Source organism: Seriola lalandi, unplaced genomic scaffold, assembly GCF_002814215.2.
Source record: "Seriola lalandi dorsalis isolate HSWRI2012SDOR001 ecotype SW California unplaced genomic scaffold, Sedor1 jcf7180002054470, whole genome shotgun sequence".
Lineage (NCBI taxonomy): Eukaryota > Metazoa > Chordata > Actinopteri > Carangiformes > Carangidae > Seriola > Seriola lalandi.
Genome location: NW_019525023.1, coordinates 2621407 through 2637938, shown reverse-complemented (window position 1 = coordinate 2637938; position 16532 = coordinate 2621407). Strand labels below are relative to the sequence as shown.

Genomic DNA, 16532 nt, shown 5'->3' with positions numbered 1-16532 from the left:
GGGGGGGGGGGGGGGGGGGGGGGGTGACATACAGCAAAGGTCCCTGACTGGACTCGAGTGCGGGATTGAAGAGGGGCACTGAGGACTGCAAAGGACAGACGAGGTTGTGTCCTCCAAATTCAGGGAAAAGAAAGCTGCATCCGGTGGAACGTCTGAAATGGGACAGGTTATGTGATTTTTCCCATGTACCGTACAAATGTAGAGAATCAGAAGATCCAGCCTCTAAAATGAGAGTGAGCACATGTATCCTTGATGCACTCGCATGCAGCTGGTTTCTGTGTTTGAAGCCCCCCCACTTTGCTTCATTTCATACTGTATAAATGCACATCTGTATTCACATTTAATCACCTGGAATCAAACCCTCCAAGAATATTGAACCCACATAAAAAATGCAAACTCTTTCATGCCTTCTAATGTGCTGGCCTATTCCCATTCTGCTATTACAGATCATTAGTATCACGTGATAAGTGTTTTTGTAAGTGCATAGAAACAGGCATGGTGGGTTTAGATGTTCTTTATAGTCCCGGCCTAACGCCTACCCTGCTCTTATCATGCAGCCCACTCACCAACACATACTGCTCTGCTGTTCAATGGATGTTCACATTAGTGTGTGTTTTGATGCTACATCTCACCTCCTTTGATCTTAAGTAAATGCGACCATCTCACCTGTCTGATTTCTGCCCCTTTTTACAGATGAAGTAACATGTTCTGTGGTCAGTTAGTTGTTATAGTAACTGGACAAAATAAATGATTTCTGTTCCTTGTCAGTGGAGTTAGGATACACAGCCATGTTACTAAAGCTGAATGATTTATAAGTCTTTCTTATCGTTGTGTCACCATCTTATATCGAAATTCCTACATTCATTGTTGAAAACAAGATTTTTTTTCTCCAACTTACATTTTAGACACTCGGAGAAACGCTCTCACTTTCTGCACTGCTTTGTATTTTACATATGGATGCTATTAGAGGGGTCCCGGCCTGTTTCTCCACCCTATTCATGTCATTTGCCCTGAGTCTATTAAAGCCCACTCTGGTTTCTGTCAGCCATCCATTGATCCCTGAGCATACTGCAATTATTAAAGACTTCTCCTCCTCCCTGCTTTCAGCTCCTCAAAGAGGAAAAGCCCCATTAATGGTGTTGTTTTAGGTGTCCTCATGTGAAACTCTCCCTCTCATGTTGCTTTTACATGCTCTATTTATTTATTTATTCATTTATTTCTTTATTTATTGTTAGCAGAGTGGAGCAAGTGCTAATGTGTGGAAATACTAGCAACTTCCAGGTAGTCATAAATACCTTAAAGAGGTTTCACACATCAAGTTCAGTTTACCCCTCAAGGTAAACCTGATGATGTATTCAGGTTTACCTTGGATTTGACTTCAGACTTCGAATTTTTATTATCTATTTTATTATTTATTATCATCATGTCATAAAAATGGTCTGCCTCTGACTTCCCTGCTCACAGCGTTTGCTTCCTCCCCACAGGATACACTGAAGCCGACGTTCACGGTAGCCAGCCTACCAGGCACTACCAGCAGCTCCCAGTCCACGGTACCCACCACCTCCACCACCATGCAGGTGAGCAGCGGGCCCTCTTTTCCCATCACCAACTACCTGGCGCCCGTCTCGGCCAGCAGCAACGTCAGCGCCAACGGCACCGTCCTCAAGACTGCCGGTGCCTCCACGGGGGTCATGCAGCTGCCCGGTGGCTTCACTTTCATGCCCGGTAGGTCGGGGAGCAAAAACACGGGGTGTCTTGTCCTCAACATCCAGATCTATGTTGCAATTCTTAATTCTTTCTTCTTCTTTATGGCTTGTTTATCTTACCGCCATCCTTTAGAATCTAAATGAGACTTCTGCAGACCTTTGTGTTTTGTTAATGTCACCGTGTTGTATAGTTTATTAGCTAATTAGAATTTGAATGCCATCCCCCCGTGACCTCAGCCGTCATCTCAGGGGGTTTGTGCCTCTCTCTCCAAGCTGTTCACGTCACACAACAACTCTTCATAGCCCGTCACTAACACTCAGCACCCTCCGTTTTTACAAAGCCGCCCGTATCCAGGAAAGCCATGTCTATTGGCGACTGGCCCTGCCTTTGATTATCACTTGGGGACAGGAATAATTAGATGAGAGGGACACAATAGACCTGGCAATGAGGGTTGAAGAACACGGCTCCTAATTAGTCATGAATATTCAATAAAGGATCAGTGGCTTGTGCTGAAATTATAATTGAGGTGTACTTTGTGGAGCTGGAGCCTTGTGACAGAGTGGTCCTGAACTAGACACGACCCTTCATTAAGGGGGACCTCACAGACACACTCTGCAACACAAGGGATCAGTGCATCAACTCAATTGAGGACTTTGGGGCAGCAGCCTCTGATGTGGGGATCCCCAAAGTGTTTTTAAATTGGTTTTCCCCAGTAATTATTTATTACACTTCCTTTTCATGGTGCATGTGCTGGGAAAATATTGGATCTACATTTGGGGGGCTCCAAGAGGGACCTGTGGAAGCCAAGAGGTCACGATTCCCCCAAAGACATGAGGAATATTTGAATTTCACAATAATTTGATATTATCCCATCTCTATGAGAAGCTCAGTGCGCTGGACCATTTATCTGGACTGTCCATGACATAAACAGGCTGGCTGACACTGAAACTCTGACTGGTGCAATCTCTTTCTATTGTGTAAGTTGTTGTTGTTGTTACCATGTAGACAAGGGTCCGTGTTGCACGTGTGAAGCCGAACCGGCCCAGTGCTTGTCAGCCTTTTCTCAGTACTGGCAGTAATGTCTTTAGTGAGCTGTTGCAGTGTGTTGTTTGACAGCGCTCTGCCACAACCGAACGGACGGACACATGATGCCCACTAATGGGTCCTATGTTATTTTGACGGACAGCTGAAGGACAGCCAGGCTTCTGTGTCTCTGTTCCCTTTCCTCCCTTTTTTTTCTTCCACCATCTTTCTCTTCCTTTTACAAGCTTCTCTCTCACCATCGCTCTCGTTCCACCCTCTCCCTCCCTCTACTGCTCTCTCTCTTGCCCACTTGCTCACTCCCTCTCTCCTCTTCACCACCTGTCTGGCACATAGCAGCAATGCCAGGTGGAACAACACACCCTCCCACACTCAAACCTCCTCAGCTGGCAGCTTGGACGGGCCTGCCCACCCGACTGCAGCAACTGTCTATAATGAAGCATATGACGAAATGTGAGGGCGTAACTCCGCAGTCATGTGCTCAAATGAAATATCTGTCATTTGTTAAGAAAAAGCAAGTTGAAAATGGAAACATCACGCAACATTTGCAAAGGATTTGGGGCTCACAAAATGATGCACATCTTAAGAATTTTAAATGTCACGTCATAGATTTACTGATTCATTTTTACATCCCTTAAAAATTACTAGAACACAGAGATTTTTAAAGTAAACAAAAATGTCATTGTGCTATCCAATCACTTAATAAAGTCGTACAGTATGTGTCACTTGACTCAAACTTTAAATTAGAACGTAACACCAACTTAAAGGCACCCTGTGGAGGTTTTGACCACTAGTAGTGCTATGGAGCAATGTGTTTAACAGTGAATCCCTGTTTTGTGCACATGCACAAGGATGCAAAACCGTTTGCACGTGCATGCAGGCAGTGCAGTTCACATCCTGCCGTAGGATTCTGACAAGACAGTTGGTGTCGGTAACGTGCCAGCAAACGCAGCAATGTGCCAACAAAGGCAGGGAAGAACATGTAGACATAAAGAAATGTACAATAAATTAAAATGAACTTCACATTTAGAAATTGGCTTTGCAAATGTTTTATGAGGAAGAAAATGCACTCAACACGAGTAAACAACTTTTGTTCACTCCACCTTCGAAGATCTAATACTTGAAAATTAAGAAAAAAAATCACTCAAGTTGCTGCTTTCTTTGTTGCGCTGCAGTTATTGTATGTTATCCTCCAATCATATTGACTAATAGATAAATAATAATTTTCAATAAATATTTTAGTGAACCTTGCATCCCTCACTAAACAGGGTTCATCTGCTGCCATTCTCTTTCAGTCTTGAGCAACTGAAGATTGTAGAAACGTTCACTGGCTGAAATGAACTGAAGTTATTTGCACTTTTTCAAACTGTTCTATCCTTTCGCATTTAGTCTTATCCCTCCCGTGTGTATATGTGTGTGTGTGTGTGTGTGTGTGTGTGTGTGTGTGTGTGTGTGTGTGTGCCTCTTCAGCAGGCACTCCTCTCCCCCCTGGTACCCCCACCATTCCTCTGAGCCAGCTGCAGCAGCACTCTCTGGCCCTCCAGGGGCAGCATGGTCAGACCCTGGCCGCCGCCCAGCAGCCACAGCAGGGACAGCAGGCTGTATTCCGCTTCCCTGCTGCTGTCTCCCTCACAGGTGACCTGCTCTGCATGCTGCCACCACTCTGTCTGCTTTTACTAATCACAATCATATCTTCATCTTAAATGGCTGCTGCTAATGCTACCTCTTCTGCTGTGAATGATAATGATGCACCTTATGCTAGTAAGTGCTACTGTATGCCAACCCCACTGCTGCACCCCCAGTGCAGGGGTATGTTCTACTCCCTGTGTGGGGAGTTTGATGACTTACTGTAGCCGCTGTGTGCCCGCTGTGTGTCTCCAGGAGCGGGGGTTCCCCAGCAGCTTCAGGCTATCCAGGTCCACCCCAACACCCAGTCCACCTCCAACAACGACAGCAGCCCCGAGATCTCCCACACCTCCACAAACTCCACGGGTAGGTCAGATCCCCTCTCTGGGAAAGACTCTGCTGTCCTGTCTCCTTGTGGTTGGATTAAAGTTTCTTTAACCTCTCTGTGGATGAGAATTTGTAGATTTTTTTCAGAGAACCATATTCATTTAAAAACTATGTACGTAGGTGCTCCAAATGGTGGCAGGAGGTCACCAGAAAATAAAAGTCAAGTATCCAAAATTAATGTAATCTAATGACGACATAGTAGGATTTTAGTTTCACTTGTGTACAAACCCACAATCAGAATTTTAGTTTGGCCTAAAGATGCGAATATACACCGTCTCCATGAGTGGAGATAGTGTCCTCTTGCGTGTTGCTGTCCCACTTTGTGCCACATAATAGACAAAAGTGTTTTTTTCTGCTCGCAATATTCAGTGTTTCATTCTGTTCTTGTTTGGGTTGAGCTGAGTCCTAAAGCTAAATATTGTGGTGCTGCCTCACTCGGCATAAGTAGGAGTTAGTAGTTGAATTTGGATAGATGTGAAGCGCCATCTGCTGGCCTACATCTGTGCACAGCTCTTACCGTGAGTATGACGAGCTTTCTTTCCCTCCTCCGCCCTCCCACCGCTCGCCTTTCAGCAACGGTGAGTCTCCCAGCAACCATCGTCACCTCGTCGGTGCCAACGTCTGTGGCGGGTCACATGATGTACCCCAGCCCCCACACAGTAATGTACGCCTCCACGCCGGCGCTGGCTGACGGGGGGCTGGCCGTGCTCAACGCCTTCTCCCAGGGCACCTCGGCCATGCAGGTGTCCCACGCACAGGCCCAAGACACAGGTGAGACACTGATCTACTGTCTTTGAACTCTTTCCTGGATCACAGAGGAGGATTAATATGTAATTTGTAAATCAATTCAAATTAAGATAAATATGCTGGTTATCCTGGAGAGTTTGCTGATGGAAAATTATGGGGGGTTTTTTTATTCTCCACAGGTGCTGTCCCTCAGGTGTTCCTCACAGCACCTCCAGGCACGGTGCAGATCCCTGTCTCAGCGGTGCAGCTACACCCAGTACGGCAAGATCTGCATTTTACAAGTGAAACTCTCATATTCCCTATGCAACCAGCATGCCACGTGACCGCACTTATGCATCCTAACAGAGCACTGTCACACAGAGGCAGCAGGGGTTATTGCCTGTTGCTTCTTTGTCTGAATGTGGATGATCAGCCGGCATCTTGTGTTACCTGTGATTTGCAGCAAAATACACATGCAGTAGACTAAACAAAACACCACTGTTACAGTGCATGGAAATCAAACGTTTGATGTTTTTATTTACTTTATAGAATCCAGTCTAATGAAGGAAATCATAGGGAATTACTTATTGTAAGATGGTTTAAAATATGTTGGTATTTTTTTAATATATACAGCTGGAAAAATCCCATAAAACGATAGGTTATAAAAACACACCTGTCCTATTAATGTGAATTTCACACTACAGAATATGATTTCTTAGAGTGAGCATCTTAATTGTTACAGGAAACATGATCTATTACAGTGTTACATCGCTCCATGATAAACAGCATGCAGTTTAGCAGGATCTCCATCTGTGCTGGGTGCTGTGTGATGTGATGACTTATGATTGGCTGTCTGATAGGCCCTGTACTCTCTGCTGACGTAGCTGCATTGTGTTCCAGATGGTGATTGGCCAGCAGTCGAGCGGCAGCAGCAGTAACCTGACGGAGCTCCAGGTGGTCAATTTGGACGCCACACAGAACTCGAAGAGCGACTGACAGACGGCTGGAGCTGTTTAACACAGCAGACCCAGGGACACAGACAGACTGACTGACATCTCTATTTATTGATGCCTTCCGACAGAGTTTCACATCACACTTCTGAATGTGACTTTAAAGAACATATATATATATACACACACAATCAAGGGCATATGTGTGGCTGACCCTTATACAGTATACAGTATGTTTTGGTATATAAATATATATATATTCGCAAATGCATAGGAAATATATATCACTACATCCATCATCGGAACCTATTTTCTATGCCGTTAGATGGTGTCTTTTTTTTGTGTGTGTGCGTGTGTGTTTTTTGAAAATGTGTAATTACATGTACACACACTGCAAGGTGCCACAGCTTCACACCAGCCAAAGAGACATTTGTTTGTCTGAATGTTCCAGTGTGAGCAATTTGTGCACAAGCGTGTGTCTGTGTGCGCGTGCATATCTGGGGTTTGTAAATGGGCGGGGGAGAAGCTTATTGACTTAAAAAAAAAAAAGAAAAAAAGACACATTTGGAAATGTACATATTTTTTTTAAAATTGAAAACTCGTATTTTTAGCCTGGTTTAGTTTGTGCAACGGCATGTAGTTGTTTTTTACGTAGTGGTTTTGTATGTACATGAAAATGATTTGCATAAAGAAAATGAATTATTTACATGTATATGTAAATTAATTTAATATACCATCATATGTTGCGATACTGTCATGCAGTTGGGAGCTTTCACTACAAGATGGAGAAAGAACGCTGGATGTTTTTCTACATTTTTTTGATTGTGGCATTTGTAGGACTGTCCCTGACACAGTATCAAGTACCTGGGTCACAAAATGTAAACATAGGATATTTATGATTTGCTGTAAACACATATTTCGCTTTAGCTGGGAAGCTTTCGGTGCATCTGATGGCATGATTGTTTAGCATGACATCAGTTTAGCATGAGATGTTTCCTAATGAAGCCCTGACCTGGCACTTTGAGTGTAGAAAATGTTTAAACTATGACAATCTGATGGAAATCATTTTCATTTATCTCAACTTTTAGCATAATGCTATCTACATGTTCACCAGTGTTCACACACAAATGTGAATACAATTCTAACATTTAAAAAACTTGACTGTCACACACAGTTAATATCCTTAAGTGACTTGTTCACTTACTTTGAAGTGTGTGACTCGTTTCTCTGGGTAAAAACCTGAGCGTGCCAAACAGGTTTTCAGGACATCAGACAAATAAATGAACTCTATGTTGTCTAACGTGAGCCACTGTAAACCTGATTTGCCTCCACCAGACTGCAGAACTTTGATTATGTGATGCTACTACTGACTTAAGTCAGGGCATTGGACACAAATCTCATTTAACAAGACAGTGTATTAGACCTGGCAATTCCACTTAACACTGCAATCAAAGCATTAGTGTTTCCTCTAATGGAAGCACCGTGTGATTCACTGTTGTCTCAATGCTGTAATATTAAAACGGTAATGACTAGGAAGACTTTTAGGAGAACAAGGTTCTCTTAATTTGGAAAGGTGACTTCAGATATGATACTCCTTTAACGAGAACTGTAAGACCATAGCTGACTGCAATCTCAGTATGTACCTCAGCAATCATTAAGAATGAACAAGAGTTATTAGACTGAGAGCCTTCTTTCTGCACCATAGTGCCTCTTTTCCGTGGCTGTTTCCTAAATCACTGCAAGGCAAGGGAAATGTAGGATTTACTTATTTCCAGACCACCTCACATGACTTTGGACCTGTCATACAATCCTCAGCTGTGCCCGGAGAGTGAGATTTTTGACTCATTTCTACAGAATTAGCTGGATGACTGAGCATGGCAGGCTGGAAGCCAAAGAGAATCTGACATAGGATAAAGTACCCATGCTGACTGCTGTTCAGTTACTCACTGGCGAGAGAGGTCATTTTCACGCTCGATGTTCTCTGGTATGTTCCTGTAGGCTACATGTTGTCATGTCATCCTGCAGTGCTGTTTGAATACAAAAAAAAAAACTCACACGATGAAGACTTTCAATTGTCCCATTTTATCTGGTGGTTGAGAGGAAAGATTTTTTTTTTAAAAGGAGATTGAACAGAATTTGTGGTTTTCACCTTGTCACTGAAAGAAGTGGTTATTTTGTGTATTTTTGTTTTGTTGTACAGACATTTTGTAATAAAAAACAAGATAAAACACAGTGAACTGTTCAAAGAATGACCACATCTGCTGGAGAACTTTTTTTTTTTTTTAATTGGGACGGAGAATGTTAAACAAAACCATATTGTCCTGAATGAGACCTAATACATGTGTATAACAGCAGTGATGAAATGAAGACGGCTGATGAGGAATAAATGAACTGCAGTGATCGCTTCTTATTACTCTGTGAAGCACTGGGAGGCAGGAGGAGTGAGCATGCACATTACCTTAATGTTTCAGTTATGCATTGCACAATCACATAATCAAACTGGCCATGAGATAGAAGAAGTGTAATGAGACTCATCCCGTTTCACACCAGAGGAAAGAAGCGATGAACGTGATGAAATGCAGCACAATGATACAGTGATTGGTCTAAGCCGACACAAGGAAAGAAATCAGTTGGCATCAGATTTTTTGACTATACCGAGAGTCCTGTACATCTTCACGAACCAAATAAAGTCTATGTAACACAAGAGAAGCATAATAAGATCACAACAAACTGTAGTGAAGCAGAAACCCCTTACACATCGATTCTAGGAGTCCTCAGAGATCCACAGTGTGAAGTAAGGCATCATATCTCCCTGTCAGAACAAAGTGCTGACAGCTAAGAAATCATCACAGATGGCTGGACTGCCTTTTTTTTTCCTTTCTTTAAACAAAGAAAAATAATGTATAAGCATGCATTTACACCAGGTAGTATATCTCTATTGCTATTGTACACATACAATATACAACTGTACAGAAAAAGTTGGAAAGATAGTTGATTAAAAAATGTGCATGATTGACAATTTAAAAAAAGTTTCCCATTAAAATAGAAATGTTACTCCTGGTTCAGGCTAGATTTTGTTTTTGGTTTATGAAACAAAACATTTGGAAAGCAAACAAACAAAAGCTTTTTGTTGTGTATATTTACAATATGAACAAGGATGAAGAAAGACAATGTGCAAATCTGATTCCATGCAAGCCGTTGCATAATGTAGCTTAGGTGCTTGAGTGATATGAGTTAAAGGTGGGACCAGAAGAGAGAAAGGGGGGTGGGGGCTTCAATGAACGACTCTGCCCATTCTCCACCGCATTAAGTCGTCACACACACCTAAATAAGCTCGTCGCCAAACATACCAACCCACCAATCATGGAAATATTCACACTGGGAACATAAGATGAGAACCTAAGTTACAAAAAGTAGCATCTTAATTTAGACTAACTGGAATCTCTGATCTGTGAGATGAGATGAGATTTATAGTTTCCGACTGAGATATCCAGGTAACGTGCAACCCGACAACCTGTTCCAGCAATACACAGCACCGTGAGTATATTTCATCATCATTTACTGGGGGGTCACTGGGGGTGTGCGCCGCAAAAATGTTTTTTTTTTTTTTAGACTTTCTTCTAATTTTTTGTTTTTTTTCTGGTGAATTACTGGATGATTTCAAATAAATGCAACAATCTGATCCAGAAACCACAGCTGTAATTAAATAAAATCAAGGTTATCTCCCTCTGCACCCTACCATGGTCTTTTACACAAAACGAATACTGATGTGTGAGAAATGCAACACTGTGTCCGTAGAACGACATTTCGGAACAAAAACTTAAGCAGAATCAAAATCAAGGTATCTTTTTCCATAAATGCCAACCTGACATTTCCTGAACGCCAACCAAAAAAACTAAGCATGAAGAAACTTGAATAATGTAACAAGTGCAATGTAATGAGGTCCATGTGCAAATTCACATAACTTGCAAAATTCACCATTTCATTGAGCAAAATGTGATGGATGGTGATGTCTTTGGGTGACGGTGATTACAGATGAGCTTTGACAGCACAAGCACTTAAAGACAAACGAAGGAAAGACGAGGAAAACAAACAAAGTAAATAGCATCCGCTTAGTCAGTCATGACTTTGACTGTTTTAAATTCGTTCCATCTTAATATGACATTAGTTAAAAAGGCAACCTGAAAGCAAACAAATAAATAAAAGGACTTGGCATTTAAAATGAGTGCAGTATCGTAAATACTGCAGCTCACTATTCATGTAACTACAGGGCTGAGGGTCGTGGACTCTGGGTGGGTCTCTGCAGCCTCTTGTCTTCAAACAGACAACGTGAGGGGTTAAGATAAAAATGTTTCAAAAGGAAACAATTTTCTGTAACTGAAAGGTGTGACACCACACTAAGGCAATGACGTTTACAAATGGGTGACAATGGGAGAGGAAATAAATACACAAACATCTTTTCTCCTTGACATAATAATTACAGGGCTTTCATTTTTTGGCTGGTGAGAAGGAAAGATGGAAGGGGGTGGGGCAGTGAGAGAAAATGCAGAGGCTGAAAAAAGTCCAGTGAAAATCTCTCTGCCCCTCCTCCTCCTCCTCCTATTCCCCTGCCGGCTGGGCAGTGTCTGTGCTCTGACCTGCTCAAAAACAAGACCAAAGACTTTTTCTGGTGGAGCCCGAGAGGCCAGAAGAGGGGGAGTGATGAAACCCATCGGTGTGGGCATTAACAGTCTTGCAGGGATGAGCAATTAGTGGTAATGTTTTGCCGACCCTGTGCCACCGGTAGCACCACACCCCAAAGGCCCAGTTTTATCATGACCTGTCTGCCTGGCCGAGGCAGATGGATGAGCAGCAGGAAAGATTACGGTGAGGAGGACGCAGCTGCATGGTATTTGACAAAGGCGATGGCTGCCAGCTCTTTGCAGAACTCCTCTAGCACGATCACCCCCTCCAGCAGAGTCATGTGGTCGATACTAAAAGAGGAAAAGACAGATTAAAAACTGCATCCACAAAAATAAACAGAAGATAAGTGCACCGATCCATGTGGAAGTCCGTACTTGATGCCCTCTGGCTCTAGACCTAATAATCTCTTCCTCACGAGCAGCAGTTTGGGTGTGAAGTCTGGGATGCGATGAATCCTCAACATGAGATCTCCCACCACCTAACACATGCAGGAACAGAGACAAATACCAAAACTCAACATCACTGCTTCAATCCCTGGGTTACGGTGCAACACCACGGCCCTGTTCAGACCTGGCATTAACATGTGTCTTCAGTGCTCCGATCACCAGCGGAGAGAAGAGAGTGGAGTAGGCAGTAGGCGGTCCTTCATTGTGGCCCAGGATGCATTTGCGTTCACACTTCTAAAAGAATGTGGCCACATGTGTCCCAGACCATCTCTGAATGTGGTCTGAGTGATCAGTTCTCAAATGTGTCCTCAATGCGTCTTGGGTGCATTCACACATGAACTTAGAGCTGTCCACTTGTGATCAGATCACCCGTGACAGATGTTAATGCCAGGTCTGAACATGACCCATGACTGTAATAATTACCACAAACAAAAGAGAACATCAACATGAAAATTAGCTGCTTCCACCAGCCTATTAACTGTTGTTTACACTGTGCCACTGGGACAGATTTCAAAGAAAAGGAATTGCAGTGATTCACAGAATAAGACAGTCAGAGAGGTGCTGTTCTTCCAGTCAGAAGCAGGTCGAGTAGCAGCATGCTCACGAGATTACTGGGAAATGAGTTTCAGAGAAACACTTGCCCTTAGTTTACACACAGGCCAACAGTTGTCTCAAACATGATTGTTTTACTTTTGTTGCACCAAACACTTTTGGAAATACAATACTACACCTGACAAAATAAACATCAAGCAAGACAAGGAAGAAACCTCAACACGCCCAGACAACTGCATGGCAGTGTCAGCTATCAGTGATGGATAAGATAACCAATGTCTAATCTAGACAGGAGTCTTACCCTGACAATGACAGAGAACAGAGACCTGCAGCCAGGGGCCAGGCTGATATAAGGGTCCAGCAGGTACTCGTGCAAGTGGGGGTGTGGTAACAAAGACAGCTTGGACAGCACAGCGGTCACCTGCAGGTTAACATCGTAGGGCTGGAAGACATAGGAGACATCAGACATAAACCTGTACACTGAGACAGGAAATGAACCGGGGACGAAGTGTGAAAAATGTGAGGAAATTTTAAAATCTGTCCATACAACATAAATGTGTGTAGAAACACGGGCATTAATAAATAACAGAATGCCTCACATTAGTCAGAAGGTGTTAATGAGAAACACGATAATTAATATAAACTCTCCCTTGAAGCATTTTGAAAATCAAATTAAATAGTTGATTTCCCAAAGCGCACAGAAAACCTAAGAGCTGCCAAAAATTGCATTTTGTTTCTGAATCGCATTTAGTCGTCTTCATAGCTCCATTTAACATCATTTGTCAAATTATGTTTATCGCGAGCCTTCGTTATCTATGTTTTTTGTTTTTCACAAAATAGATGGCCTCTGCATAATCAGCAGCTCATTTTTCTCTTCACTTTGCATTAGTGGAATCAATTTTAAACATAAGAGTAACTCATTTACATTCAGCTGCACTGAACTGTTTTCTTGTGGCGAGAAATTACAGTTGTGTGTATGGGATCATTAAATCTGAGTGACAATCAGTTTGAATTGATCTGCTTCTTAAAAAACAAATAAGGATTTTTGGTTAAAATCAGTAAAAACAGAAATGCTGGCTCTCACTTAGTTTGACCTTAAATACAATTTTGTGCATGCAGAAAGCTTAATTCACTCACTGGAATCTGGTTGTGCATGTCAAGCTGGATCAACCAGTTTATCTCACAAAACCTTGCCTTGGAAACTTATCATCTGAGATTCACTGAGTTTGATAGGTCTTCATATTTCCATCAACTAAAAGGCAGTTTAATTTTTATTCAAATGGCGCTCCCTGCACAGCACAGTACCTGTTCTGTTTGCTTCATTTACTTTCTAGAGCCGATGGGGCATTTGTGATTTCCAAGAGATCGCTTTTACTGTGGGAGTCTTGCTATTCAGACTTGTGGACTAGTGGAGTGTATCCGATATTTCAACAGTAAAGCGTTCGGTTGTTCTGAACAATGCCAGTATTACTACGTATGTTTACTATATGGTGAATCAAACTGACCTGATCGAGGATGCGACCCATCCTGTCGAAAAGAACCTTGAGGAAATGGCCTTCAAAGAACGCAATGTCCAAGTTACATTTCTCAAGAGGCTTTGGATTTCCTCTCCAGTCCCACCGCTGGCAGACCCCACAATAGTCCCTGAACTGAGGGGAACAATTAAGCAAAATAATTAGCAACAGTAGCTAAGAAGCTGCCTCGGAATTATTAATAAGGTAAAAAAACAGCTAGGAAAAACTAAAACTTAATTTTCTCTTCAATGTTATTTGTCCAGTGTATCTGCAGCCTTACCTGTCTGTGTGCATCTCTGAGGTAGGTGTCATACCCTGTGCCTTCAACATGATACGATGACTTGGCCTCATCAGGCACCAAACACAGGAAACTGCATGAATAAAATTCTTAGTTAGAACTTTAAAGTGAAGGCAGGCTGAGCACCTCACATGTTGTACCATGAGCAGGACACTACACCTGTTGACAATCTTGTGGACCTCTGTCTTCCCGTCAGACTTAGCGTGGTCAGGACTCTGCTGTGGAGAGGAGCTGAGCCAATCAGAACCAGACAACCTGTTCTCTGGAGAGAGGTCGTCACCGAACAGTGGATCCTCCTCAAGGTCTCTGCACAAAAGGCACAGGTTCAGTAAAAATTACTTATTATTATTATTACTTATCAGATTTCAATGATTTCTTCATCCCTCAACACAATGCATAGCTTGGTCGAGAGACTCACTGGTTGCAATATTGTGAGCTATTTTATCTGTTCTAACATTTCAAACAGAGAGTTCAGAACTACATGGGCTGATAGTAATTTATAACACTATGGGTCTGTTGTATAATGTGGTAGACAGATTTTAAATTGAGTTTTTCTGGAAAGATGTGTGTTTGAAGATATACTTAACAAAAAATAAGCATACAAGAAAACTAATCAACTATAAATTTAGACATCTTGGGGGTTTATGTCTTATTGTGATTTTCATTCATCACATAAACCTAAGCAAGAATAAACAAGCAAATTATTTATCATTATGTTTCAGTCTCCCAAAAGTGACTTATAGTAGTAAGTGGCTGACATGCATTATCATGATCCCACTTAATCAGGACTCAAAAGAATCCCACCAGTTGAACAGACAGTAATGAATGATGCAGAGGAGGTGGCAGGACATCTGAAAAACACAGCTAGTTGATGCATTGACTTTATTTCAGCCGATGTGTGTCTGTGCAAAGGATTTTCCACAAAGTGCATGTAAAGCAGGCAGCTCAGCGAGGTCAAAGGTCAGACACAGGTCCTTACACAGCATCATGGGGCTGGCCGTTCTCCAGGGGCTCCCGCTCCTCCTGCGGCTTGTTCTCCAGGTAGTTCCTCTCCTCCAGGCTCCGCAGCACCAAGCTGTGGAGGATGTGCTGGTTGGGCTTCTGGATCAGCTGCTCAAATAGCCGCAGTGTCATGATGCTGATCTGGGGACAAGGAAGAGATGAGGCTTAGCTCCCACTAAAAATCCATGGCAATATGCCAAGTCTTTGCTTTCTGTCAGAAAAGTAGGCAGGGGCTGCTTAAACATCAAAGAGATGATTCATCCCTCTTTTGTGTGGTGAAAATGTCTGCAATGGCTCTGCCAGATACTAATTAAAATTCATGTGCTTTTGGTTAATCATAAGATTCACTGGAACTCAGAATCTTTGAAGGGCAGATGGCCATTTGTACTTTTGAAAAAGAAAAAATTATAAATATTAATGCCAATGCCATCAAGAAAGGATGTACTAAAAAGTCTCATCAGCCAGACATAAATGATGTTAAACCTGAATAATAACAATTGTGTGAGAAGAACCTCATCTGACAGGTGGTCGCAGTGCTCAATCAGTCTGTGTCTGAGTGGATTCTGAGCGATAGTGGCTGGAGTCTCTGGCTCTCTCTCCTCCCCCAGCAGGAAGTAAACCATCTCCTGCAGCAGAGCCTCTGATGTCACCTGCCTGATGATCCTGTTCAGCAGGGCTGTGGAGGTCAGGATGCCCACCTCAGACCTACATGAACCCATAAACACACCACATGTGTAACTGAGCCATCACAACACATAACACACTGACAAGACTAATTTCAGCATAGGATGATTGATTGATGACTTACGTCTGCATAAGCTGTGGCTCCATCACAGACACAAAGAATCTCTCTCTCACTGCTTTTGCCATCACTACAGCTGCTGACTGAAAGACAGTGAAGAAAAACAAAAAATGTATTTCAGCCTTCTGTGGCTTTTAGATACAAAGCAACTTCTTTGGAGAGATTATTATTCTGTCAATTCTTAATACAATATGATGCATCGAAACACAATGAGTCAGCATTGGTTAAGGACCTTGTGAGCCTCCTTGATTAGTTGGTCACAGTAATCTAGCCACGACAGGAAGGAGATGAGAGCCCTCTTCCCTGTAAAGACAGCAGCGTCTTCCTTCAGGTTATATACATCGAGCCTGAAAGAAAGAGAGATAAAAATATGAAAGGTTTGAAACTACTCTTCAACTTTATCCATAGAGAATATCATTTGACAGAGGATGCTATTTAAAGGATACCTGCAAAGTCAAATTAAATCAAAACTTTAGATCATGACATATTTGAATCGTATGCAAGTGGCAGTTACAAATGATTGCACTGATCCTGATCATGTTGATAGACTTGTGTTTCTGGCAAATAATATGAGAAATTAGGTCGGACCGTTTGGCTTGACTATTGGTTCCATGTTTTACCTTGCTACATTTTTAGTTCAAAGCTGACGGAGCTCCCTCCTATTATCTGTGATGTGACTTTTTTTAGGCTTATTCATCATACTATGTGTTCTATGTTACTGTAGCACTTTGAGAGTTTTATTGAGAGCAAGGTAGAAGTGTGGGGTGTGTGTGTGTGTGTGTGTGTGTGTGTGTGTGT

At 42.4% G+C, this 16532-nt stretch overlaps 2 protein-coding genes across 6 annotated transcripts in view; one reads left to right on the top strand and one right to left on the bottom strand.

Annotated features, from left to right (window-relative positions):
* srfb (serum response factor b) overlaps positions 1–8838 on the top strand; it is a 22028-nt gene extending 13190 nt beyond the window's left edge. Inside the window, exons 3-8 of one of the 4 annotated variants that reach the window (XM_023411750.2) lie at positions 1485–1725; positions 4222–4383; positions 4630–4740; positions 5335–5532; positions 5688–5764; positions 6388–8838. In XM_023411750.2, coding sequence (XP_023267518.1) covers positions 1485–1725; positions 4222–4383; positions 4630–4740; positions 5335–5532; positions 5688–5764; positions 6388–6483 — 885 coding nt within the window. In that variant the 3' untranslated portion in view covers positions 6484–8838. Of the gene's footprint in view, positions 1–1484; positions 1726–4218; positions 4384–4629; positions 4741–5334; positions 5533–5687; positions 5790–6387 lie in introns of all 4 variants that reach the window. The other 3 variants (XM_023411751.2, XM_023411749.2, XM_023411752.2) reach the window with 3 other exon arrangements.
* fhip2a (FHF complex subunit HOOK interacting protein 2) overlaps positions 8697–16532 on the bottom strand; it is a 12323-nt gene continuing 4487 nt past the window's right edge. For both annotated transcript variants that reach the window (XM_023411748.2, XM_087175465.1), the window contains 10 exons: positions 15967–16081; positions 15741–15817; positions 15445–15637; positions 14910–15073; positions 14090–14236; positions 13913–14003; positions 13624–13767; positions 12420–12560; positions 11495–11598; positions 8697–11410 (listed from right to left, as the gene is read on the bottom strand). In XM_023411748.2, the coding sequence (XP_023267516.1) occupies positions 11299–11410; positions 11495–11598; positions 12420–12560; positions 13624–13767; positions 13913–14003; positions 14090–14236; positions 14910–15073; positions 15445–15637; positions 15741–15817; positions 15967–16081 (1288 nt within the window). In that variant the 3' untranslated portion in view covers positions 8697–11298. The remainder of the gene's footprint in view (positions 11411–11494; positions 11599–12419; positions 12561–13623; positions 13768–13912; positions 14004–14089; positions 14237–14909; positions 15074–15444; positions 15638–15740; positions 15818–15966; positions 16082–16532) is intronic.